The sequence below is a fragment of the Alligator mississippiensis genome, chromosome 5 (genome assembly GCF_030867095.1).
Source record: "Alligator mississippiensis isolate rAllMis1 chromosome 5, rAllMis1, whole genome shotgun sequence".
NCBI lineage: Eukaryota > Metazoa > Chordata > Crocodylia > Alligatoridae > Alligator > Alligator mississippiensis.
The window spans coordinates 48,830,037-48,857,613 of record NC_081828.1 but is presented as its reverse complement, the minus strand read 5'-3'; the positions used below and the strand labels follow the sequence as shown (position 1 = coordinate 48,857,613).

General features: G+C 44.4%; 1 protein-coding gene across 2 annotated transcripts in view; it reads left to right on the top strand.

Annotated features, from left to right (window-relative positions):
* TNR (tenascin R) overlaps positions 1–27,577 on the top strand; it is a 353,800-nt gene that overhangs the window by 262,863 nt on the left and 63,360 nt on the right. For both annotated transcript variants that reach the window (XM_019500323.2, XM_059728327.1), the window contains exons 3-7: positions 7,322–7,880; positions 13,342–13,818; positions 19,388–19,651; positions 22,106–22,221; positions 26,424–26,574. In XM_019500323.2, coding sequence (XP_019355868.2) covers positions 7,382–7,880; positions 13,342–13,818; positions 19,388–19,651; positions 22,106–22,221; positions 26,424–26,574 — 1,507 coding nt within the window. In that variant the 5' untranslated portion in view covers positions 7,322–7,381. The remainder of the gene's footprint in view (positions 1–7,321; positions 7,881–13,341; positions 13,819–19,387; positions 19,652–22,105; positions 22,222–26,423; positions 26,575–27,577) is intronic.

The window sequence follows — 27,577 nt, the reverse complement described above, 5'->3', positions numbered from 1 at the left end:
TATTTCTGGTGGAGGGCAGCTTACTGAGTTTTGGCAAGCTGTCAAGGGCTGCATGGGTAGCCCTGCCCCTTGACAGGTGATCCACCTCCTGGTTGCCCTCTTGTGACCAGAAGTCCTGCCCCCTAACCCCCAATCTTTGCCACCAGAAGTCACTCCCCTTGCCCCTGGAAATACTCCTTTCAGCAAAGGGTTTTGCTATCTCAGAACCAGAAAAATACCAAATTGTATTCTAAAAAGCAAACATCTACAACATTCATTATTTTGATTTCAAAAAATATTTTTGTCCTGATTTACATGTGTTTGTGTAGTGTACACAGAGGTGATTGCTTAAAATGAAGTTTTACTCTTGTATATTGTGCGGGGCTGGGGGGCATGGGGATAGGTTTGTGGGGGACTATTAGTGTGTGGGTATGTGGGGTGTGGGGGAGGGTGTGGATATGGGGGTGTGAGTGTGGGGTATGGGAGCATGTGGGTATGTGTGGATATGTTGGATGTGGGTGGATATGGGGTTCATTGGAGACTGTGTGGGGGGAGGGTGCCTGGGGTGTGTGAGAGGGTGTGGCTGTGGGGGTCTCCATTGATGGCAGTGTGAGGAGGGGAGGTGTGGGTGTATGTGTATGGTGGGGTATGCTTGTGAGACTCATACTATGAACACACACACACACACACACACACACATAGTCTCTCCCTCCCTCCCTCCCTCATTGCTCTGTCTCTCTCTCTCCCCCTCCCTCATTGCAGGGACATGTGCGCGCGCACGCACACACACACACACACACACACGCACATGTACCCTCCCACTCCTGGCCCTGGGATACCGGCGTGGGCCCCGGTCTCCCACAGTTGGTGATGCAGCCAGGGGCCACATGCTGCTGGAGCAGCCCAAAAGCTGTGGCAGGCAGAGACTTTCAGTTGGGGGGCGGAGGTGGGGCAGGGCTGGGCTGGCCTTGCTGGTGAGTCCTGCTGGATTCCCTGGGTCCTACTGGCTCTGGCTCCTGTCATCTTTGACAGGCATCCAGGACCAGATAAAAATACATTTTCTAAATTTTTCAGGGGCCCCACAGGCCAGATAGAATGACCTGGTGAGGCAGATTTGGCCCACGGGCCATATTTTGCCCACCCCTGGTATATGCAAATACTCTATGTACTGGTGAAAGGAGGGTAGTGTGTCTAAGGGCCTTGTTACTTGTCTAAGGGCCTTGTTACTTTGAACTGCTCAAATGTTGATCAGTAGGGCTGTGTGAAGCTTCAGGTGGTGATTCAATTTAGAGGAGATTTGTCCCGATTCGATGGCCGAATCTCCAAATCCAAATCAAATCAGGGAACCAATTTAAAGGTCCGAATTGATTCAAAGCTCTCCAAATCTTTGCAGCTGCAGCAGGGAGCTACACCTGACTCTGAACTGGTAAGTACTAGGGGCAAGGGTGGGGGGAGGGAACCATGGAGGGACCCCTGCCAGCCCCCCCGACCCCTCCCTGCTCCCCTAGCCCCCACCCCTGACCCCTGCAGGAATGGTGATTGGGGGGGGGGGAGTTTTGGGGGAGGGTTTCTTAAAGGGCTGGAGTTGGCCTGAGCGGGGCACCTGTGGGGGGGCTGGGGGAGCGGGGGCGGGGGGAAGGCCCATGCAGAGCCCCCCACGCAGCATGGGGCAGTGGGGGGCAGCGAGAATTGCCCCCTGCCCAGCAGCAGCCAGTGAGCCAGGGCTTTTTTTTTAACAAGTGCCGGGAGTTGGGGCAGCCATTGCCAGGCTAGGAGAGGGGCAGGGGATGAGCCTAGCTGATTCGGAGATTAGGCAGCACCCAAATCTTCAAATCAGATTCGGCCAAATGGAATCAGGACAGTGATTCAAATCACTGAATGGAATTACTGTCCCCCAAATTGGCCAAATCTGAATCCAAAGTGAATACTAGCCACTTTGCACAGGCCTATTGATCAGTGTTAATGCTAGCTTGAGTTTGAAGTACTCACATGTTGAAGGTAAAAACCTTCTCTGCTGTGACTTGCTGCTGGAGGGCTGGTGAGCAGGGCATGACTAGTAGCTACAGCTGTGAGTTGCCACTACAGGGCTGGTGAGCCAGGACAAGCTTCTATTTCTGCTGTAGGGGGGGTACACAAGAGATGGGTTGGGGAGGGCAGGACCATGAACCTGGGAGGCAGAGAGTTAATGGGATGGGGGTGGGTAATGAAATGGGAGGTGAAAAGACAATGGTGGTGGGGAAAGGGTGGGGAAATGAAGGAATTCAGCCAGTGGGCATGTCTACATGAGACACTTAATGCCCATTGGACTAATTCTACTGCGCATTAGCACAACTGGCAAAAACTGTGCTAATGCACTAAAGTGCAGTAGCTTAGTCCAATGGGTACTGAGCATCAGACAAAAAGTGTTTATCTGTGCTAATGTGCAACAGCTCTGATTAAGGCGCATTAACTTAATGTGCTGTAATTATAGCACATTAATGAACATGAAGACATGCCCACTGAAGGGTAAAATAAAAAGAAGTAAAAAAATACTAATTTAAAAAGAAATAAGGAGGAAGTAAATTAAAGGAGGTCTCATGTTTTAATAAATTGGGATTTGGAATTGGAGTGTGCAGGGTGCTGGTCGTTTTTCCAGAGGTGGCTGGGAGGTGGGAGTAGTAAGGGAAGATGCTTTTGGGGGAGCTACTCTGCCCCTGCCCTGAGAAGGAAGCCCCAGTTCATGAGGGCCTAATCCAACTACCTACCTTGTTCCCTTGCCACCTCACCTAGACCCCATTCCTGGACCATCCATGCCCTGCAGCCTGGCTAGCTGGTATGTGCTCTACAGGCTCTTTTCACAAGATTGCACCCCTGGGTGTTGGAGGGGGAGTTGGCTCAGTACCAAAGGGGTTGAAAGTTTGTCCACACAGAGCAGAAGGGTTGGGAAGAGGGCACTACATCCTGGGATGCTGGAGAACTGCAATTTCGGTGACTCATCTGTGGGGAGTGGCCACACATTAACAAAACTTTTTATAATGTGCTGGGTAACACAGATCAGAGATAAACCTGTCCTGAAGCGGAGTAACTTTAAGCTGCCTAAAGTGTGCTTAAAACTAGTTTCATGTGTTAAAGTATGGACAATCCAGGGGTTAAGAGCTCCAGGAGCTGCCTAAAATTAATGTGTAACAAGGCCCTAAGGCACAGGTGAGGGAAAGTAGGCTCTAGGATCTATTTCTGCTTCTGCTACAAACACATTCTCTGGCCTGTAGGTAACTCCCTGGGGCCAACATCTTCCAAACTAACACCTAACCTTAAGCTCCCAAATCCAGATTTGACATCTACATGGAGGTTTAGGAGCCTAAGGGTAGTCAACCATGTTGGAAATGTTTGTCCTTCACTGCTCTGTGTCACAGTTTCCTCCTTTTAAAAGGGGTAAAATATCTACCTCAAGGGAGAGCAAGATTCATGGAATAAATCATTAACGCTGGCAAAATGCTTTGAAATACTCAAATGGAAAGGGCTGCACAAAGAACACAGAATTAACCAAATAGAATCAGACTCACAACCCATTGGCTCCAGGGCCCTACTGCCGGTAGTGGCCAGCACCAGATCCTTCAGCAGGCATCACAATTAGTAAGCAGATGTGGGGTCACCTCCCCACCCTAGAGAGTCTCATCCTAGTAGAAATTGATTTAATGTGATATTTTACCCTCTGCATTTTTTGCTGGCATTAATTGTAATCCTGCATTCCTGTGATCCCTCCAGCCCCCCTTTGAAGGCTAAGCACAAAAATATGCTTTTTATTAAGTCATTAATTAATTAAACTTGCATACTCAAAGGACTATCTCCTGGCTCTCGGGTGGATATGTGTGGTTGCCCTTAAAATATTTTTCTTTCTTGATGTTGCTGCTCTGAGATTTTTAATTGTTTGCTTTTTGCATTGTGTATTTTATGATGCTTTAGGGCGCATGTAATGGCGTATTCTAATTATGTACCTTGTGTTTTTCATGCCCTGACGGTGGAGGGCAGGAAAAAAGGAGCAGACTGGGGATCTGAGGGGAAACATTTTCAAAAGTGCCTAAATGACTTAGGTATTTAAGTCCCATTAATTTTCAGTGGGACTGAGGCAGCTAAATCACTTCAGCATGCTGCAAAATATTATCCTTTTAATATAGAATTACTGGACCACAATACTGAGACGTACTGAGCTCTATTTGATCCCCATAATTCCACTGTCTTCAGTTGCTATTCATCGTAATTACTGCAGGAGACAATGCTAAAAATATAATACTACTTTGCATTTCTATTGCACCCTTTAAACCAAGGATCACAAAGCATTTTACCAGCTTTAATTAATTCAAGGCTTAGAAATTGCCTGTGAGGTTAGGTCGATAACAATAAACCCTGTGATTAGAGCTCCCTGGAAAAAGATTTGGGAACTCAAACGAAATGTTTCCAGTCAGTCCTTCTGATCTTTCCCATTTTACAAGCAAGCAAACTGAGGCACAGGGAAGTTACACAGAACTGAAAACAGACTGCACTAGCTGTGGCTTTAACTGCTAGCCTACCCTTTCTCCAAACTGCACTCCAATTATACAACATAAACCAGAAACTAATGACCCAACAAGAACAAAATGCAAGCCAAACAGATTGGCAGTTGGTAACTGATGTGCGATTCAATCTCTCCACTGCACAAGGAGTAATGAGAGTCCTTTGGCTCCCAGTCACGGTCCTGCCTGTCCACTGACTTTATCCTCTCTGCTACGTTACGCAGAAATTCTTCAAAGCAGAACAGTTGGAGTTAACTATTGGTCAAAATGCAGCAGCCTCAGCAAGAGCCCTGCAGCCAAATCCATCCCTTGGGTAACTTCCAATGACACTGGGGATTTTACACCTGGTATAGATGTGGCCCTTCAAGTCTAGATCACCCCCTAGAGGCTCCAAATCAATAAGAAGATGAAAAGTTGTCTTGTTCCGAATACAGATGCTCTACCCCATAATCCAGGCTGCAGGTGGGGGGTGAAATGACTTTAACAAGAGGTATTTGTGTGGTCAGAACATAAACCTAAACAAGCTTAATACTATACAGTATCATTGTAATAGTGTTTAAGGCTAAAGCTGCTGTTGCTACAGCCACTGCATTAAACTTGGCAGTCTAGTGCTCAGTTTCTGGGGCATAAAATGCCATCTGAGATCTCATATTGGTAGTGTGATTACCAGTGATCACCCAAGCATTTTAACCAGAGGCATAGCAAGCTCATTGTGGGCCTCGAGTGGAGGAGTGGGTGGGGTGAGGGCATACCAACCACAGTAGACTGAGGGATGGGGTTGTGGGGGAAGGAAGCAGCCTGGGAGTGGCAGGGAAGGGAAGTCTTACCTACCTGGGCTTGTTGCTTAGCATGGGCAGCGTCAGCTCTGGCATCAGCCCCATGGACAGGCTTCCTAGGAGCAGATCCTGGTGCCTCATTCACTAACCCCTCTCCCCAGTACTCACATGTTGGGAACAGGGCTGTGCCTGCTCTGGCAAAGGCTCCCCTGGGTGGGGTGAAGTACCATTCAGTTTGCCCCCCAGATACACTGGTGCAGCACTGCACTACCCAGCTCGTCTGGCTGTGCAGGAACTGTGTAGGGCTTTCTCTGCCAGAGCAAAGACTCCCAGCCAGGGAGATTCCTGGCACCCCCTAATAGTTGACGCCCTGGGCCGATGCTCTGCTTGTGCTACCCTAGTTATTCTACTGCTTTTACCCTTTTTTATCTTCCTGTATTTCATTTTGTTACTAAGTCCACAATAGACCCCGTTATGGGACTTTATGCCCCAAACATAAGAGTAAGCTGCTACCAAATGAACACTTTCACTAAAACTCAACCAACAAAGATGCAAAACTTGTATATTCCCTCTTAAACATTTGGGCTCTGGCCCCACTGAGGTTAACAGCAAAGCTCCCATGGACTCCAGATGGCCAGGGTTTCATCCTGGGGTTTATATTAGCTCATGAAGTGAAGCACTGATCACCTGACTAAAGCAGATGAAAGATAAGGATGCTTACTCTGCAAGTCGTTTCTCTCGGGGTGCCTTGAGGTCCTTTCAAGGATGCCCAGGGTGCCACACAATGTTAGCACTGTTAGTTATGCAAATATGATTCACAAGATAAGCCCAGAGACTTCGAACTGAAATCCATAGTTGTGGTCTGTCAGAGAGGACTGGGGCGGTGCGGGTGCTAAGGCACACGGTTGATAGCCCAGAGGTGGCAAGTTTGAGGCCATAACAGAAGCGCCTGCAGCACAGCCTGTCGGATTCCAATGAATCTGCAAATTCAGCTAAATACTTTGTCAGAGGGACACAAAAAAGGAAGGAAAGGTCTTTCAGAGTTCTTTTCAACAGAAGAACTGTAGTAAAGAAAGTGAAGACAGCTGGCATCTTCTAAGGGATATCTTGAGTGTGTCAGAGGTGTCTAGCCTAAAAAAGTTGAGAACCACTGGACTAGTCCCTTAATGAAATAATTTGGTGACCACATGGGTGAGTGAGGGAGGGAGGGAAATGGACTACAGTGAGCCGGTCAAATACATAGCAAGACCAATTCTGCCCTGATTCATGTTTCACACAACCAAAATGTGGTCCTTCAGTCACAACCTAAGGCTTCCAGTTATAAAAGGACAAACAGACAATGAATGCAGAGTTAAAACTGAGGGGGATTTTCTGTTGTCTCCTGCCCCATGGTAACTGTTTCACCTGTCCACTATGATCTCATGGGAATTGAAAGCTAAATTGAAGCATCTTGCCCCTGAATGAAATGGTGCTAAGTCACTGTGATTCGGATTCCACATACCCTGGAACAGGATAGGCCACAAAAGCAGCAGAATATGTAGCAAGTCCCCTACCCTTTAATTTGTTCATCTGTCTTCATCCCTAGTGGGCCACTGAATAGCACTATCCAAAGAGCTGACAGTTTACATTTAACCTTTCCTTGAAAATACACAGGTTTTCTGGTTTATACATATTTGATTTATATGTCACCTTTCCCAACAAAGGCTCAGGGTGGCTTACAGATGAGAGCAAAATAACTTATAAACAGGTGAACAAGAGAAGAAAATAGGCTAAATAAAATCACTTAGCCAATCAGGTATTAAAATAACCAATAGATCAAAAGACCCTAAGCAATATCCTAGCTTCAGTATCTTACAAAAAGAGGGCCAAATTCTGTGCTGATTATACCCTCTGTAATCACATCACTGGAAATATGCTCAGTTAAGTGTAGCCTGAGTCTAGTGCCTTGATGCAATGAATATCCTTCTTCTGATCTCAGCATGGTTGTCCTATTTAAAAGCTAGTATCATTCATGTTCTTCTTGTTCTATATCTCCAGGTCCTCACACAGCTTCGTTGTCTAAGGCTGGTTTAGAAGTCTCTTTCCTTTCTGAAGAAAATGGGGACTGACAGTGAAAACATAGTCCTGAGAAACATGATTATCAGTCTCAATTTGATATTCCTGGGATTAGTCCTCAAGCCCTTTGAGTGTCGGCTAGAAGTTACAACAGAGAGGATAAGGAGGCAGGTAGTGGATGAGGAAGGCAACTTTGCCAACTACAGCCCACCAATCAAAGAAAAACCAATGGTCTTCAACCATGTGTACAACATTAACGTGCCCCTGGACAGCCTCTGCTCAACACTGTTCGAGGCCTCAGCTGACCAGGAGGTGAGTTCAGAAGACGACAGGATGACGGAATACACGGAGCAGACCTCAAACAGCGAGAGCCAGGTCACCTTTACGCACAGGATAAACCTCCCCAAGCAGGCCTGCAAGTGCTCCACGTCCTCCCAGCTCATGCAGGACCTGCTGAACAGAATTGAAATGCTGGAGAGGGAGGTTTCCATGCTACGGGACCAATGCAACTCCAATTGCTGCCAAGAAAATGCAGCCACAGGTAGTAACTGATGCTGTTAGCTCTTGCTGGGGACTAAGGGCTCAAGAAAGCAAGGAGTATGCACTAGAATTGGAGATGTTGCTTAGATTATTAATGGAAGAAATCCTGTATTTGCTTATGGTGCTTTCACAGTGTATATACTAAAAGCTATAATAGTAATCTGCAGCCTCAACAGTGACCCAAATTTGTTAGGCAAAACCCAGATTACAGGTCCTCACATGCAGATAGTCCATTGGGAATGAATGTACTGTACCACAAGCCCCTACACATCTAAAGAACCCGAAGGCAGCCTGTATGACCCAGAAGGTGAATGGGGAGGGGAAAGGCCAGGGCATGCAGATGCAGCATATTTTACCAGCCCCTCCCTACCTTTCCTCCTCCCCTCTGCTACCAAAGTCCCTGTGAAGCTCTGGATGGATTTTAAAGCTCCCCTGCCCTCATAAAACCCATAAAGGAGTGTGATAGCAGCACCTTCTTGCAGTAGAAAAAGAGACCGTCTCCATGTCCTCTTGTTCTGGGTCATCCAAACCAGGTAAATTATATCAAAGGTCACAGTTACACTTGAGGGTAAAGATTTCTCAACAGATGAAAAAAGCCAGTCCTTGAGCCAAATTCAGCTAGAAAGAAGCAGGTAACACATCTACTGACAGCTCACAAATTCAGATGCAAATGGTGCTGGGTGTTCTTTATGTGCCAGGTACAAGTTGGGCAGAAAACAGGTGTCTGTGGTGAAGTGCTTCAACTTGGTATTCAGTGGATGTACCTCATGAATGTAATTTATATGCCAGGGAAAAAGAAGGCTTTTCCTAAAACTCTTCAGTACACTCAGCAGTGAACTGGAGGAGGTGAGAAGAAAGCTGAATTCTGTTGCTCTTTATACCCTGACCTTCCCCTTCGCTACTCCACCAGTGAGCCTAAAACCTTCCATCGGTGTACTTCTCCACACTGACTTTGACCCTCACCTTCTGTCCTTTTGCTGCTTCCATCCCAGGCTTCCACACCTCTTCTATTGACTGTACCTGACCTAGAGAAACAACCTTCTTGTGCAGCAAGTAGAAAATCTACAGACCAGATTTGATTTTAAGGCATAGGATTGGTGTCTGAGCTTCAAGTAACTCAACAGCATTGTGATGCAGAGAAATACCTGGGTCATAATTCTACCCATGCTTTCTCCTTGTTCTTGGAGAGGCAGCAATGTTTTGCTACTATCCTTTGTCAGCAGTAAGGAAACACACTTCCCCGCACAAGTTCAGGTGCTCCACCAAGATGTGGGGAGGAGGGAGCCAAGCCTCTGCACCTTTCCTGCCCTAGTGAGGGAGAAAGTGGTTCTAAACCCTACGTCCTGGACCCAAGACCTATGTCCTTGGAAATTTTCAAAAGCACATTAAATACATACTTGGCTGTGATGGTGTAGTCAGGGGTGATCTTACCTTGAGCAGGAGGCTGGACAGGTGACCTTGTAAGGTCCCTTCCAGCCCCAGTTTTCTATGCCTCGGCTAGCTCATTTCAGAGGGTGGGTGAAAAAAGTGGGAAGCATAATCCCAGTTATGGGACCATAGTCCAAGTACCAATCTAGCCATTATCTTCTGTTACAAATCCCAGAGCTTTTCCCTTATATCAACAGAGAGGGGAGAGCTTTCTAAAGTAATAAAGGTAAACAAGAACTGAACTCTGCAGTAGGATTAATCCACAGTGGGCATGTCTACACTTTAGCCCAATTTAAGGCTGGTTAAATACACATGTCTACATGTGTGCGCTCTTAATGTACCTTAAAAATGGTACATTAATGCTGTGTATGGACTGACTTGGGACTAACTTTAGTCCCACATCAGTCTGCACACACAGCACTAAGATGCAAGCCTAAATTGCTTTAATGCTTATTAAACTAATGCTCATTAAATTTAGGCACACCTAAATGCACATGTAGACATGCCCAGTGACTCCAACTAAAAATGTCATCTTCTGATACCACTGGAGCTGAAGCCCCTTAACTGGTAAATCATTCACAGCCACAGCTAACACCATGTTAAAAACAATAGCAGGGTACCAGCAAAATAATGAACCAGCCAGTCTTATATATCCTTTGCTCCTTAACAACCCTTTAGACTGATCTGTAACTTTCCATGGGACAGGGAGAAGTGATACATCTGCTGGTTGCTTCAGTAATCCTTAGCTGAATATAGCACCATGGGAATCAGCAATAAATGAGTTTTCTATCCTTGCCTTAGGAAGGCCAAATGGTTATGAAAATCATAGTTAAAAAAAAAAGAAATCAGGAGATAACTTTGGCTGCCATGAAAGGCATAAACAAAACCTTTTATAATGAAGGCACAAAATTATCAACACAGTATTTCATCTGAATAATAATGCACAAGCTTTGTGGAGCTTTCTATAAACCTTCCATTAGGGTTACTCTTTCAAAAGACACAGTTCAGTTCATCATCTCTGTGAGGCTGTTCTTCAGAACGAAGGAAATAGTGTGTGGCTATAATGAGATGGGTTAGGAAGGGTTGGTTTATCGAATGAATTTCAATAGAGCAAGGAGCCAATGCATTGATGTTTTTCTTTACATCTGAGGGAGTTTCATAAGAGGAATGTTTTCAACACAGAGTTTCATCTTGCTCTTTGACCAACTATAACAGCCCATGTCCAGGACTCTGTAAATGCTGAAGCATGGAAAATGAAACCTCTAATGGGTCTTATGAAAACTCCTCAAAGGGAAAAATATCTAAGCCTGGAATAGTGCTTAATGCTCTTTCTGAGGTGCTGAAAACTATCAGTGGACAGGGTAGACAGGGGAAAACAGGAACTGGGATTTTATCTCTGGTATAATTTATAAGTTACACTGAACTTAACCTAGCTCTTAGTTACACAATAGAGTAAATCAGAAGCAACTCCACTGAAGTCAGAGGTCCCAGACAGATGAAAACTTACCCCAGTATCACTTTAGTTTTATATACCTAGGATCAGAAACCAACACATACACTTAATTTGAGATGTCACACATAATGCCATTATTGCTGTACCTCATTACTAAGTGATTAGGAAGCTTCTAATAGGCTACTTGCCTTTGGCAAATGACTAACCCAGAATGGAGAGGGACAGACTAAACCTAAATCAGTGTAACCTACACAGGTAGAGTTTTACCATTGATTGTTTTGGAGTAATTCTCCACTGGACTGGGCAGAATTACCTAAGTTAGGAGTTGCATCATTTACTTACTACTTCTTTATATTAATGTTATTCTGATTACACCAGTGTAAATGTCATCTATTCAGAGGTGGCACTGTAAGTGAGAGGAAAAGTAGCCTTATGTGTATGAAGGGGCAGCAATGCACAAATACATATATATCATACTAAGAAGGAACATACGGTATATATAACACATATGGAGCAGGTCAGCACTTGGCATAAATCAGCGTAATTCCAAAGGGAACTATGACAGTTCATGCCAGTTTAGGATCTAGCCTCAAATCCTTAACGTTCACACATATGGTATATATTAGTAAATGCATTAAGTAAAAATTAAAAGTAAAATATTCAGTCCTTAAATTGATGTGCTGAATAATACGGGTTAAAAGCCAGTAAACAAAATACAAGAGAGAAAATAGGCATCAGCTTAAAATGATGATAGGCCTATTGGGACACTGGTAAAACAGGTAAATGATCTTATTTAATATTCATCACTCAATGAAATCTCCAGTCCAATCTCAGCTATACCAGAGAAATCTGAAGTAATTCCAATAACTGCACTGGTGTCACTCTGAATTAATAACAGCCAAATGAGATCAACATCTGTCCCTTAGAGCAGAGGCCAGATCCCACAGACCCCCCACGTGCTAGCAACCTTTCAAACATACCCTCTCATGTTTGGCAAATTAACCAGAATTGGAAGGCAATTTTTAACACATCTCATACAGACAGTGTATGCAATACATATTACATGTAATCCCAGTTAGGCATACTACAGTTTATAACTTCCTTATATGATTGTTGATCAGCCAGATATACTTTAGAGCTGGTCAAACCACCTTAAGTTAAGATTGCCCACCACTTTCTATTGAGACCCTGATTCAATTGCTCATATCCTTGCAACGCTTTAACCACTTGTGTTGAAATTTTCTATCCCAGGGGTCTGCTTCAGACTAAAATTTTCTGGCAGCTCAAACAGTTCAACTCTGTCTGAGAATGCGAATAAGGGAAAATATATGTTTTGCCTGTGCTACAAGACAAAACAATGTCTTGCCTCATGCATTGAAGCACAGCATTGGTCTGTAACCAACAATATACTCCCCTCCAGAACCCAGAAGTGAATAGAGAGTCCCAAAAGTGGGTTTCACTTTTGACGGCAAAAGTGGGTTTCCACTGGCAAAAGTAGGTTTCATCATCCTGTAGTGGCTGGCCCACACAGAAATAGCAGTCTACTATTGCTACTCTTTGCACAAAGATTCATATTTTGATGCCCAGCAAAAGGTGGGTAGCTTGTCTCTATGGCTCACTTCATCCAAATACTATTGGCCTGATGAAGTTATGTTACAACTATATCACCAGCACAACTATGTCACCATTAAACATCCCACTAACCCTTCCTTCCGCTCATTAGCCCATTGTCCCTCTGCATAATGTTCTCCAAACTCCTCTGCAACATCAAACGAATGCCTCCTTGCTTTAAATTATTAGGAGAGATGTTTCCTCCTTTTTTCTCACAAAGGCTTTGAGCAGGTTGGAGATTCAGTTGTGAGCCAGAAGCCAGTTTTCTATAGATAAAAATGCCACAACCCCCAGGCCTCAGTCCTGCACTGAAGCTGCAATAGCAGACCTCTGCACTGGTGAAGATGCAGAGCCTTAGCATCCACTGTCTTGTAGCCCTCCAGGTATGAAAGGTGCACAGGGCTCTATCCCCAATTATGTCTCAGCGTCAAAGCCCATCACCTCAGGGACAGTCAGCTAGAACTAGACACAAATGCTGGTTCCCAACATTCAGCTAGAAATCCCACCCTTTCACAGCCAAAGCAGAAGAGAATGTGTCATACCAGAACGCTTTCAGTCTGAGCCAAGGCTTGGGTCTGAATTCTCCAACCAATATACAATAATTATAAGTAAAAAAATATATGTTCAGTGCATCCTCACCTAGCTGTGAATGAATCTTTCAAGCTTATCAGAAAGCTAGTGCACAGCTTGGGGAAAGTCAGCACAACTGATACAAGCTCACGGCTGGAATTCTCCCAGGGCACAGCAGGTCACGACTGAGGTATATTGGCAAATTATGCACAGTCTAATCAGACTCTTGCACCCATAAGCATTAAAGGCCCTTTCCTGTTCACTTCTCACTAATGTTGTAGAAAGCTACAGCATTATTTGCTGTCATTACATTTTGGCTATAGTAGTTGCAGCTAGAGTAGCTACATAATTGATGTACAGTCCCTACTGATTTCTAATTGGTTGATTTTTGTCCTTCCAGGGCAGCTGGATTACATCCCTCACTGCAGCGGTCATGGGAACTTCAGTCTGGAATCTTGCAGCTGCATGTGCAATGAAGGCTGGATTGGAAAGAACTGCTCAGAGCCCCACTGCCCCATGGGCTGTTCCAGCCGGGGCGTGTGCGTGGAAGGCCAGTGCATCTGTGACAATGACTACAGTGGGGATGACTGCTCAGAGGTCCGCTGTCCAATGGACTGCAGTTCCCGAGGGCTTTGCATGGATGGGGAGTGTGTCTGTGAGGAAGGTTACGCCGGGGAAGACTGTAGCGAACTGAGATGCCCCAATGACTGCTCCGGAAAGGGGAGATGTGCCAATGGTACCTGTGTCTGCCAGGAGGGCTACGTGGGAGAAGACTGTGGTCATCTCAGGTGCCTGAATGCCTGCAGCGGACGTGGCATCTGCCAGGAGGGGATGTGCTCTTGTGAAGAAGGTTACAAAGGGCAGGATTGCTCAGCAGGTAGGAGGGACTAAAAATGTGCATGCTCATAGCCAGATCATAGACCACAGTGGGAACAGACTCAGACCCATGGTGAGGAAATGCAGGGGTAGATTCTGAGTTGCTTGGAGGCCTTTCTATACCATCAAGATGTATAAAGGACAGTAACTGCCACTCAGGACATTCTGGGGCCTTGAGATCTCCCTACCTGGGACTAGTGGCAAGGGCCCTTAACACAGGCCCTGCTCCCCACCTCTTGTGAAGAATGGGGATCAGGGGCATGTTATCCATCCATGCCTGCATGGCAGGAGCATGCCACCCTGCAGCAGTTCTCTGATACCCATGAGACACCAGGAGATATGGAGTGTAGTGTGCGAGTTAAGAATAGCCTTGCAATTGCTCTGACTTAACGTCTGGGGCCAGGCAGGACCCAAAATTGTAGGCAGAGCCTTAAACTACTTTTGTTAAGTTCATTTTTTGCCACAAGGGCAGAACTACAATAACAAAGACTCTGGCCCCTGTGCAGTCAGGTGTAGTTCGTTGTAACTATGCTGTAGGTTATGAAGTGACTTGTACCTTTTGGGATGTATGGGGCCAAGAATACTACCCTGTTGCCATAGCAGGTCCCTAACACAGCCAAGATTGCCCCATCCCATCCCAGGCAGCAAGATCAGGACTCCATCATCCTACCTAGCAAATAAACTCTGAATTGATTTGACAACAAGGAAGGGATGGTGATACTTGCTGTAATACTCTGCCCTGTGACTACCAAGCTGCCCCTTTTAAATTAATTAAAGGGAGATGCCCTATGACACTGATGTTTTGCAGGGAAAGGCTACTGCAAAACTCATGGCTGTTGCTATGGCAACTATAGGCCACTCCATAAGGTTAAGCGCATATGTTACTTCTTTTTGGGGCTTTTACTATTTGCCTAGAAACAAAGTGCCCTGTCCTTTTACAGACAGGCATGTGGGTCATTATCTAAAGTGCTTCTCCACTTGTTTATCCTGAAAAAGACCAGTTGAAAAATAGGATAAAAGCCCTGTTTGGCTTGTAAGGGCAGACACACAAGAGATAAGAAGCCTCTGTCTGCAGGGGATGAGGGGAGGGCCACTTCATCCAAACCAAACAGTAGGGCTGTGCGAAGCTTCGGTAGCTGATTCAGTTTGGAGGATATTCGGCCCGATTCAGCAGCCAAATCTCCACATCCAAATCAAATCAGGAGACCAATTAAACAGTCCGAATTGAATTGGGAGCCTCCAAATCAATTTGGAAAAGATTTGGTGCCAGTTCAGAGATTCAGCCATAGACTAAACAGGGAGCAGTCCTCACCATGTTGGACACAGCTGCCCACAGGACATGGAGTGGGCATGTGTCCCGGGATCTGTGTGGGTTGGGCTGGGCCGGACTGCACTCCAGAAAGCTAGCCCCCTTCCACCTGGAGTGAGCCGCACCTGCATTGCACCCCCACATGCCCCAGCTTGGCAAGTGGCAGCAGGGCATAGCCCCCGCTCCCAGCACTGCTGTGCCCACATCCCATGCCAGCCGCCCCCCAGCTGGGCAAATGGCAGCAGGGCATAGCACCCACTCCCAACACTGCTGCTCCCACATCCTGTACCCTCCGCCCTGGCTGGGCATGTGGTGGCAGGGCAGAGCCCCCGCTCCCAGTGCTGACACAGGCACGGCAGCTCTGGGAGTGGGGGCTATGCCCTGCTGCCGCTTGCCTGCGGGGGGTGGGGGATGATGCAGGTGTGGCTCGCTCTGGGCAGAAGGAGGCTAGCCTCCCAGAGCACAGATCAGCCCAGCCCGCCCTGTTCAGATCCGGGGGCACACACCCACTCCCATACCCCCCCAGACTGGTGGTACACGGTGGTGCTCAGTGGCAGGAGCCCCACTCCCTGAGTCCCATGCCCCCCCACCCCAGCTGGGCAGCCTGTCCCAGCCCCAGCCCCAATCCCTCCCTGGCTGTGGAGGGGTTGATCTGCCCCCTCACGCCCCTTCCCTCCCCCCTTCCCCAACCCCAACAGGTTTACCAGCTGGAGGCAGCTGTGTCCAGCGTGGTGAGGACAGCTGCCTGTTTAGTCTATGGCCGAATCTCTGAATCAGTGCCGAATCTTCGGATCCGATTCGGCTGAATCGAATTGGGACAGTGATTCGAATCACCAAATTGAATCACTGTCCCTCCGAATTGCCCGGATCCAAATCCAAACCAAATACTTTCTGTTTCACACAGGCCTAGCAAACAGATACAGTGTTTTCTTTTGTAAATTCTCCATGTCCCTGAGGAAAGGTATATGTAGGTATTGGCTAGGGGCACGTTTGAATTTCTGTGCGTTTGCCTGAGTGCTGTTCTCTTTCACAGCTGCCCTCTCCCCAAAATAGACAATTTAGATAGCAGAGCCATATACCCCAGTCAAGAAGGGCACGTTCGTCCCACTGAGTATCCTTGGAGGCTTGCGATTCGGGATACCCATCTGTTGACAAAAAAACTCTTGGGTTTAGGGCAATCTCTTTTATTAGAACAAATAAACAGCAGCAAAAAATGTTCTTTCTTTGCAGGCTTTTGGGCCCAAACACCCTTCTTTAGGCTGAGGAGAATTTAAAGATTGTAAAAAGCCTCCCAGGTAGAAAAGAAAATTCATTTTGCACAGGGGATGGGGAGGTAGGAAGTTTATTCCCCTGGGTAATTCAGTCCTTTTGTGAGAGAGTTGCTCTCTGATATGTTAATTAGGCAAACTTCATCCCTGGAGGTATCCAGTGTCAGTCAGGGAGGTTTAAAAATACTCTTTTTTGGCTAGCAATGAAGTTTACATTTCCAAACGGCTAAAATATGATATCTTCACTGAGTTACCCAGGTGAATAAACTTCCAACCCCTCTATCCCCTGTGCAAAATGAATTTTCTTTTCTACCTGGGAGACTTTTTACAGTCTTTGAATTCTCCTCAGCTTGTAGAAGGGTGTTTGGACCCTGAAATTTGCAAAGAATTTTTTTTTCTACTATTTAGTTAGTCTAGTAAAAGATATCACTTCCAACCCAAAAGTTTTGTTTGTCTTTAAATCTTAGGCTACAACATATCTGTTGACATAACACTATTTGATTCTTCTGGCCAACCAAAGGATACACTAGGGAAAGGGCTGTGGAGTTGTATAGAACCATTAACCCTCAGCAGGCTCTGCTAACCCTCTCCTAACGTGCATCACCTCTTCACTCTTCCCTACAGCTGGGTCTGGCTGCCACATACTGCTGATCCTTCCTAAGACAACTTTCATCCCACTGCAGCTGCTAAATGCAACCTGGCTTGACAAACAGCCACTCTTTTAGTTTCCACCACGCCGCTCTGCTTCCTACCCAGCCTCTAGCGTTACCTTCTCCATTCATTCCTTTCTTCCCCTTTACTCTAGCTTCTGCACAGCCTACTGTCCTGGACCCCTCCACAGTTCCCATAGTGGAGCTGTGCTATTGCTTTCCAAAGCAGTAAGAAAACCATTTTATATTGGGACAGGGTAGGGCTGGGCTGTGAGGACAGAAAGGGGGTGGGAAAGCCTCATCCCTAGTTCCTCTATTGATGTTCTCTGTGGAACACAGTATAACAGCAGGTTGCTTGGGAGAGGTGTTAATTATTTCTTTTGTTTTTTCTTGGATATAATTTAGGACTTGTCATATACTGCTAAGTAAGGAGCCACATCTCCCTCAATCACGTAACACCTCATGATTTCTATTTTTTTTCTTAATTTCTTTGAAGGCATTTTAAAACCACACTTTAAAGAGAACTTGATCAGCTATGAACACGTCAGAAAATAGTCTGATCAAGAAGCAAGCATACCATCTTTCCACTCCCTGAGGCAAAACTAATGCAAGATCAGCTCCCCCCTCCCCCTCCCCTTTTGGAAGCAAGAGTGGGCTCTTTGTTCTCTGATGGCTTGAGGCACCTCACACAGAAAGGCACTTCTCTATGACAAGGGCTCCTAGGTGCTTTTGCAATATAAAAATAAAATGGCATGAGTTGGAGCCAAACAAAACCCCTGCAAATGAACATTTCCAAACATTTGGGAAATTTCACACCCAGATCTGAATCTTGTAGTCCAGGGCCGTTGCTGCTTCAGAAATGCTCTCATCATAACCCAGCATTCAGATAGCAGATCGTATCTTGCCAGAGTACTGAGACCTAGCTGAAGAAGCATAGCCTCAGCTGATTGCCTCACCTTTAATTCCATTACCCTTATTATTATTTTTCCTTATAGCTTTAAGAGCCCCATGCATAGACCAGGATCTCACTGTGCTATGGACTGTACAAACACAGAACAAAAAGATGGCTCCTGCTTCAAAGAAGTTATAATCCAAGTAGACAAGAGACCACAAATGGATGCAAACTGGGGAGCACAAGGAAACATTGAGATAATATTGGCAGGCAGCCATCTCAGGGCACCAGCAGCCTGACCATGGTCAAGTTTTTTGTGGAAAAGGAAAATCTGAAGGAAGATGATAAGGCAATGTTACAGTTTATGGGGAGCTCCTCAAAAGCAGGGGGGGTAGCATGGGGAAAAGCACAAAAAGGCTAGTTGGAAAGGGCTAGTTTGAAAATTTAACAAGTGGATGATGGAGGCTAGCCAACTTTACTGGGCACTGAAGAGCTCTCGCACTGAGTTAAGAATATGCTACCTAAGGAAGAATTCATTTAAAAGAGCTTGGTTGGAAAAATGGATATTGGAAATAGCACTCCTTCCTCTCCTTCACATTTGGTGTTACTGAGGAGTTTGGAATAACTGTGTGTGCATTATCTATTATTCCCTGTGACAACAGAGTATAACATCTTCACTTGCTCACTCTCGCTCACTCTATCTCTCACACTCTCACACGTATACACTGAGTACATCTACATGTTCATTAATGTGAAGTGGTTACTACACATTAAATTTAGTATTGCATAATCAAGTACTAAATTAATGCACAGTAACCAAAGTTACTGCACTGTAGTGCTGGCGCACACCTTTTTAGTGACACTATTGTGCAGTAGCTTAATAAGACTGCACAGTCGCATATTAGCACTGTTTGTGCTGTGATGTGCTATTGTGCAGTATTATAAGACTACTGCGCAGTTAGCGTCTTGTGTAGATGTGCCCACTGGGTCCTCTTTTCTGGTTACTGAAGGTGGTTCACCTTGTGCAGGACCATTAGGAGCATTTAATGTTACTGAGTATTCGAAGAACTAGGGATCCTCAAGTAAGATTGGGTCCCTATTGTGTTAGACATTGGATGAATGCAGAGTTCCTGCCCCAGATTAAATCGACAAGGCAGACAGAGAAGCTGAGGGGAAACAGAGGCTCAAAGTGGTGAGGTGACTTACTCAAGGAACTAGGATGAGAACCTGGGTCTCCTGACTCTCAATGCAGTACCCTAGCCACACTAGGGACAGACATTTGAACTTGACACCCTACCAGGAGCAGAGGCAGATTCTCTAGACATTAAACCTATTCTAAAATTGACCTAATCAGTAGCCGAAGAACAACATCGCACTCCAGGGGTTGGGTTAGAGGGTGAATAAGCTATGTGTGCTCTGATACTCTCTGTGTGTACCGCTTTTCCCTTTAGTTGCTCCACCCGAGGACCTGAGAGTGGCTGGAATCAGTGACCGGTCCATTGACCTGGAATGGGGTGGTCCAATGGCTGTGACAGAATATGTGATCTCCTATCAGCCAGCAGTACCGGGGGGCATTCAGCTACAGCAACGACTGCCTGGAGACTGGAGCTCTATCACCATCAAGGAGCTGGAACCAGGCTTCACTTACAATATCAGTATCTATGCTGTCATCAGTGGCATCTTTAGTGTCCCTGTCACTGTGAAGGTGACTACCCGTAAGTATTGCTTCTGCTGTGGTATGGTTCCATCCCCAGATAACCAGAGGAGACTCTTTTGATTAGGAAGAAGAGGCATCTCCTAGACTCTTACTATACACAGCAGCGCTACAATTAGTCTACTTCTACTGTAAAGATGTTTGTGTATTATGCTATCACTGACCCTAATAGAAAGCTTTCCAGTCTAACACTGCTTCTGGGGTGTATTGGCTACAATGTAACACTACTTGATAAAGTTTATTGAAATTTTTCCTTCAAAACCGTTTGTCAATGGAAAACTGAATTTTTGACAAAAAAGGCTCCTTTTTTTTGCCAGAATTGTTCATTTTCCACAGAAAATTTCAGCAACTTTTTGAAGAAAAACTGAGCAGCTTAAAAAGCTTCCAGGTCTTTTGAAAACCAAAGTACATTGGGTAAAAAATCTAAATGAGTTTAATAAGAAACATAGCTACCCTGCCTCCTGGGAGTAGTGGCTTGGGTGCCTCAGGTGCCATTCGCTTCTGTGGCAGGGTCCCCCAACCAGACTGCATTTCCCATGAAGCACCATGGCCAGAGGTTCCCATGGCTCGGTAAGTATGTGTGTGCTGGGGACAGGGAGATTATAGTGCATCATGGGATTTTGATGGGAGACCCTGGCTGATAGAGGAGTATGGGAATACAAGGGACTTGAATGGCAAACTCCCGTTAGACACAACTGTAGCACTCCGTGAGTAGAATTTTCAGCTTATGGCCAAAAATGTTCAGCTTTTGATTTTTCATCAAGGATTGACATTTTTCTAGTGGGGTAGAGGAAGGTTGACATTTTCTAACCAGCTCTGTTGCTTGTAAATTAATGCTGCCTTGCTAGAAGCACATCTCTGAAATAAACTTAGCCACATATAGGACTTTTCCTGAATTAGCTTTGTCCACCTATGAGATTGTTATTGGCATAATGTTGTAGTCTGAATGTTTCTCTAAAACTTTTCCTGGTACAGAATCAGATCCAAAACCCAGTAAATTTAGTGCAAGTCCTTCCATTGGCTTCAGCAGATTTTGGAAGTTTATAAAGCTGTCACATGGGGCCCAAAACTTCAGGACTTCCAGGATCTACAGTTGTGGGGACACCCACACCATGAAGACTGCTTTGAAGGTGGGGGCTTAAGAGTTTCCAGCCCCAAGACAGCGGCTGGAAAGGAGGCTGGATAGGAGGTTGCCTATCCAACTTCCTTGACTCCAGCTACCCCATGAGTCTAGAAACCATGCAGCCTTGAGGTCCTTAGCAGCCCCATAGCAAAGAGGTCCTGGGGCTGCAGACTCTGCCTTACTAAAATTCACATGACACTACTTCTGTTTCACTGCTGCTGACCTTTGAGTAAGAGCAACACAGGGCTGCCAATGACTCCAATGCAGGAGCTTTCCTGAACAGCTCCAACTGGCAGCGACAAGTCTGTGTTCTTTATTTCAGTAATATCTAAGCACCTTATAGACTTCAGTGTGTTTATCCTCAGAACATCCCTGGTAGTTAAAGAAGTGAGCTCTATTATCTCCATTTACCTATGTATAAATAGGAACTGAGCCACAGGTACACAAAGGCCGAGATACTCGAAGGTGCTGAAATCAACAGGCATTTGGTATCTAGGTACCTTTACAGAAATGAGCCTTAGGGCACCAGTTCTCAACCAGCATACCATGGTGCCCTGGGTAGGCATTCTCTGGAAAGAAACATCTTTTCCAGAGCATGCTCTTTTAGGCAGTGGCCCTTTAAGCTGTTGCACTGAGAGGGTCTTTCCAGCCCTTGAGAAGATAGCTGGACTCTCACAGAGCACATGAGTGATGCCCATGCTCTAGACAAAGTACCATGAAACTGTTAGTCAGTGTCTCTGACTGTGATGATAGCTCTTTAAAAGCACTAAAGCTCCCCCCGTTAATTATCACCAGGGAGGACTTTAGGAAAGGAAGGAGCTGCCTGCTGGGCAAGCTGCTTTGTCTGACACTGGCTAGGAATTATTTGCAGTGTACTCCTCCTCTTATCCTTGACACATGGAACAGTTTGGGGGTTTAAGATAAATGTCATGTCATTTTTTTCTGCAGAACATGGCACTAGAAAGAATGCCTCATTTTAATAACCAGCTGCTCACCACCCAGCTATGGAAGTGAGAAAGGTGGGCAGCTGGATAGACTCATTTTGATTTTCCCAATGAAAACATTGAAATTTTAGGGGAAAAATTAAACTTTCCCTGTAGAATATCCTGATTTTGCAAAAACTCCTGATCCTCTCTCCTTAACTCTTGCCACCACTTGGAAGTGACAGATAGCTTTACTCAGCCTGTTCCCCAGTGTTGTAAAAGAAAACTGAACTGAAAAAGAGATGAGGAATCTTTTGCCCAGCACGATGGAGAACTGTGCTTCCCTGAAGTAAGAACAGAGCCACAGTTTGTGGCTTATATAGCTATCATCTACATTGCTGTGTTCTAGATCTCTCTGTTCCACGGGGATTGAAGTTCAAGACTATCACAGAGACCACTGTGGAGGTGCAGTGGGAGTCCTTTGCATTCCCTTTTGATGGCTGGGAGATCAGCTTCATTCCCAAGGTAACAGCAGCATCAGCTACCACTTTATCTTCCTCGCCACTGTCACTGTGTTATCAGTTTTGTGGACAATCACAATAGATCCTATTAAAAGGAGTAGTCACATACAGAATAGGTCACAGCACAGAGCTGGGTAAACAAAGTCAGGAAACACCATCTGAATAATGTCCCAAGGCTGCTCTGTGCCTACCAAAGCCCCCACCCCAAACTAAAAGTACTAAAACTTTATTTTGAAATTTTTCCAACTATTTTAGTTGGTCTAATAAACAATATTGGATTTACCCAAAGAACCTTGTCTGCCTATGTCCTTAGACCAGCATGGCTACAACCAACACCCCCAAAAACTTTAGGTTGCAGTTTTGAAATTTCTGTTATAACTTAGGATAAAGAATATCAGCTCTGCACTGAACTGTGTTTCTCCAGGGATCCTTTTTATTGGGGTATACCAGTACATTGTTTTACAAGGAATGCTATGAAAGATATCAACATATAACCATAAAAGTAATCATACCCTCTAGCTCCTCTTCCCTCTTACTCTGTCCTCTTGCTCCCTTCCCTCTCTCTCTTTCTCCGTCTCCTTTCCCTTACCACTCTCTCTCTCTCTTCCCCTCTCCCATCCACCTTCCCATTTCCATTTCACTTTCTTCCACCTTATGAACCCAAATTTGGCCAAACTTTTCAGAACAGTTCATAAATAATTCACCTGTCCTAAAGGATGACTTAAGAAAGGCGACATTTAATCACCACATCACACAAACCATTAAATAAATATACATAGGTGTCTAAACTTAGGCACCTAAATCTAATAAAATGTCTGATTTTCTGAAGTACTAAGCGACAGTCCTTAGCTAAATCATATATGAAAATAATTCCCTTGGCAGAATCTTCACTACAGTTATGAACAAATGAAATTTGTGCCTGCAGAAATGAAAGTTTAGGACTGAAAATGTTACTCTGACTATCAGCTATCTTTTATACACACCAATATTTAAAATATTCATCAACTGTTTAATATTTATATGTTATCTGTACCAAACTTTACATAAATAGCTTACCCTGTTTACAGCGCCACTCTACAAAAGTACCCTATGCTTTACGATAAAATTAATGTCAATCAAGAGCCAAATTATATAGTCTTTACTTCTTTTTTTTTTTTACATTAAAATTCAGTGTAATGAAGAATTGCAAAGCTTGGCCCTAAAGTTTTAAAATATAGAATAGTGGTAGTCTAAGTAGAAACAGTTCAAAAGTAAGATAAAAAATTATTTAAACAATTTTGTTTTCCAGGTTTAGTTTCTGACAGAGCTGGAGGAATACCATTGTAATTTCACACACAAAATTCTCTTATGAATGGAAATTCATATGTTGTATTGATAAGCCCAGAGGTAATTTTCTTTCAAAGTCAGGATAAACCACTAAAAATAAGACATTCTAATGGAAGCACTACCAAAGCCTTACATGAGCTAGCAAAAACTAGCATATCTTTAAAATGGTTTATAAATAGTTATGCATTAAGCTTTACAACACCCTGTGAGACAGATTAATGTTGTTCTATAGCAAGAGAGCTTCTGTCTCAGCTTAGTTCTTTGTTAGGACACCCACTCTCCCCAGATTCATCGCACAGACCTACTCCTGATCCTGTCCCATGTCTCAGGAAATCAGTCCCTCATTTTTCTGATGACTGGCAGCGTGGTGTGACATGGTGTGACAGGCTGCACTCACACTCAGTGACACTTGACAGTCACATTTCACTGAGACCCCATTGGGTGCTGGCACCAGTGTAATGATGCCACAGTGTTGTATGGCCTCTAAGACTCAGAATTCACCTCACACAATACAAACAAACCAGTGGCTCCTATTTTCCTATTAGACCTTTGATCTCATGAAACCTGTGCTGTCTGAATGGCACAGACTAGTGCAGATCAGTAAGTAATGCCTTAGAATAGAACAGGGCAGGCACAGCAGGGAAAGGATTCGGGCCTCTGAATTTTGTTAGCAGTGGCATGTCTACACATGTATTTACATGCGCCTAAACTTAATACGCCTTTGTTTAAGGTGCATTAAGGCAATTAAGGTGCACATCTACATATGGACGCGTTAATGCTCATTAAGGCACATTACATTTAGGCATGGATAGCTAAGTTGCATTAGTGCATGTGCAGATATGCTAATGCACATTAATGCAGTGTATATCCATTGATATGCACCACGTTAATACACATTCGTGCATCTACACATGCACTAATGCGACCTAGCTATTCCTTAGCTAGCACCTAAATTTGATACCTACTTTATGCATGTAGCCATATGCCCTTAATGTGCCTTAAAAATGGCAATTTTAGGCTAAGCCCACTTAAAAGAGGCACGTGTAGACACACCCAGTGTCACTTTATGTGATAAAATATTTAAAAGTATGATCTTTATCTCTCTCAACTGCAGTCAAGCCTTTACAGCATCTTAGACAATGGCAGCCTAAGTGTAGCAGTTGTGACCTTAAATGAACTAACATTTCAGGTCAAATTTGTTTCAGATTTAAATTTTGTGAAGATAAACACTTAAAACTCTTTGACCAATGGAAGCATTTCCAAGATTGGAGGGGTGGGCACAGGAGGAAGGAGAATCCAGAAGAGACTATTCCCCCTAAGCAGTACAGCAATGTATTGTCTTCATAAGACCTTAAAAGTTAAAATTGACTAGAAGCAAACTATAATACAGTGGTTTTCAACCTGTGGTCCATGGGCCCAACTACGATCAATCAAAAGTATGCAGATACCCACACTTACAATTCAAAAGGATCCACACCTCCATTCAAAATTTCCAAAGGGGTCCACACCTCCATTTGAAAATTTTAGGGGTTTGCAAATTAAAAAAGGTTAAAAACCACTGCTATGACAAAATTTAAACTAACCACTACATTTTCATTTGCCCATCTGAAGGAAATGTACACACTAAATAACAGAATAAAGAGTATAAAGATAATATATGCTGCAAGATCACGTTAACATTAAAACTGGGGTGTATATGTTTATAAAGTTCTGATATCATTGCTTTCTGAACAGTCTACCTTTCTGTAGACTCCTGTATATAAGGCAGTATCCATTTTGTTCTCACAAGGCGGGCAACCTCTTACAGAGCTATACATGCTGAGCCTTTGCAAGGAGACTGTATTTCTATTCTTCCTTGTTGGTGCTCCATAATATAAAATATAACTCGTTTTGGACTGCAAATATATGGTTGCTTTGCATATGGAAAAGCACTGTAATTTGTAGCAGTGAGAATGGTTCTACAAAACAATAAAGAGTAGAGAAAATGATGGAGCAACAAAGGGGTTAAAAAAAAAGAAAAGAAAATTAGAAACTATGAAATGGCATTTGTGGATCAAGTGGAAGATTTCCAATTTAATGAGAAACAAAAATTTGAATTGAAATCTATGTTCAAAGATTTGCTTACTGTATTATTAGTGAAGACAGTGGCAAGAAAAGATCTATTGTCCAAACACTGATAGGAAAGGTGACATTTGCAGTTGCTTAAAGAGGTACATTTTCCAGAGGAAAACCGTAGAGTACAATGACTTAATAGAAACACTTGAAAAGCACCCTGCACCAAAAACAAAGGCCTCCTAGTTTCACAGCTAGATATAAACCACAAAAAACAGCTATCACCCAAGGATCACCAGCAAAGAAACAGAGATCCATCCTGGGCCCCTGCTTTCTTTGCATGACCTCCTGTGGAATCAGGCAATCAGCTATACACGCAAGCACACGTGTACATGCATTAAAAATGAGGACTGAATAAAATGCCTCCTGCCTATAAAGTCAACAGTCTGAAAGCAACAACCCAAGGGTGAGGGAGATATATCTGATTAGTTTTGAGCCATTCTTTCTGGAAGAAATCACCTTTCTTTAGACATGGCTGATATTGTGGCCTGATTGAGAAGCCCTCATTCATAAGGATGAGCAATTCCTCATGCAAGAAATTAATTGAAAACAATAGAATTAATCAGGTAGTATTTTAGCTGAGTAAATAAAGGCCATTTATGAAATAGGTGTCCAGGGATTATGGCCCTAGAGTGTTGCATCATCCCTAGTGTCTGACCCTATGTATCAGGGCCCTGGTAGTCTCCTGTCTAACCCCATCATCTCCTCTAACTGTTGATTCCTTTGAATGTATTGCCCATTTCAGATGATTATTCTTAATCTCCCCAGAACAATGAAGGCGGCGTGATTGCACAGCTTCCTAGCAGTGTCACCACCTTCAACCAGACAGGACTGAAACCAGGGGAAGAGTACACCGTCAATGTCGTAGCCCTCAAGGAACAAGCCAGGAGCCCCCCTACTTCTGACAGCGTCTCAACCTGTGAGTGACTCTGCCCTTTACCCCACAGTCACAGTCTGTCTTTCCAGAACTCCGAGCAGTCATCAAGCACTGGGAGGCAAAGCACAACAAAACTGTTCAGCCCCAGATCACCAGCTTAAATCGAATCCAGTTAGACAGTTGCCAAAGGCCCTTATCATCAGATGGTAGAGATAGCTTGGTGGTCATGTGAAACAAAACATCAGTTATGATACAAAATTCCTGGGGAATACATACCTGTATCACAGAGAACCAACATCCCACTTGGGATGAATTGGCTCCATCACTGCCAATCCTGGTTTGGGGCCCAAAGAATGAAGAGGCCATGGATGCTGAACCTTCTTCCGGAGTTAGAGGTGGTCACGCTACAGCATGACAGAGGCACACAATGTGGTTAGGATATACTTCCCTTGCAAGGGGATTAGTAGTCCCAGGGGCAGAAACAGGACTCCAGATTTTAGGATTTTTCTTCTTGAACCTTTCACCAACAATACAGTCACACAAAGAGACAACTCCTCAGTAGCTCCCTTTGGCTCAAAACTGAAAAGTTCTTAAGCCTTTGAAGAGACACATTTGGGTTGACCTAGAGCCGTGAGTGCAGGTTTTGATCCATGTTATCCAAACACGTTTGTCCTCACCATTGAAGGTAATTTGCAACACTGGATTTCCATTTGCTCACAAACTCAGAGGGACAAATTCAGCCCTGGTATAACTCCACTGATTTGCACATGGCATGGAATTGGTCTGTGATATTTATGCAAGCAAAGTAATAATTCAAGATATCAGAGCCAAACCCTCCTACCTGTGAAGGAATTTCAGATCCAAATGCAAATTCTATAACCCAGGCCTATCACTGATAATACTTGACTAACTTGTGTACTTGTAGTGTCCAAAACACATTAATAATGGAAGAACTTCTTGTAAACTGAACTGTGATTTGGCTTAAACATGTACCTTAAATTCTGGCAGCTGATTTGAATCCTGCCAGGATGCAAAAGCAGTTGAG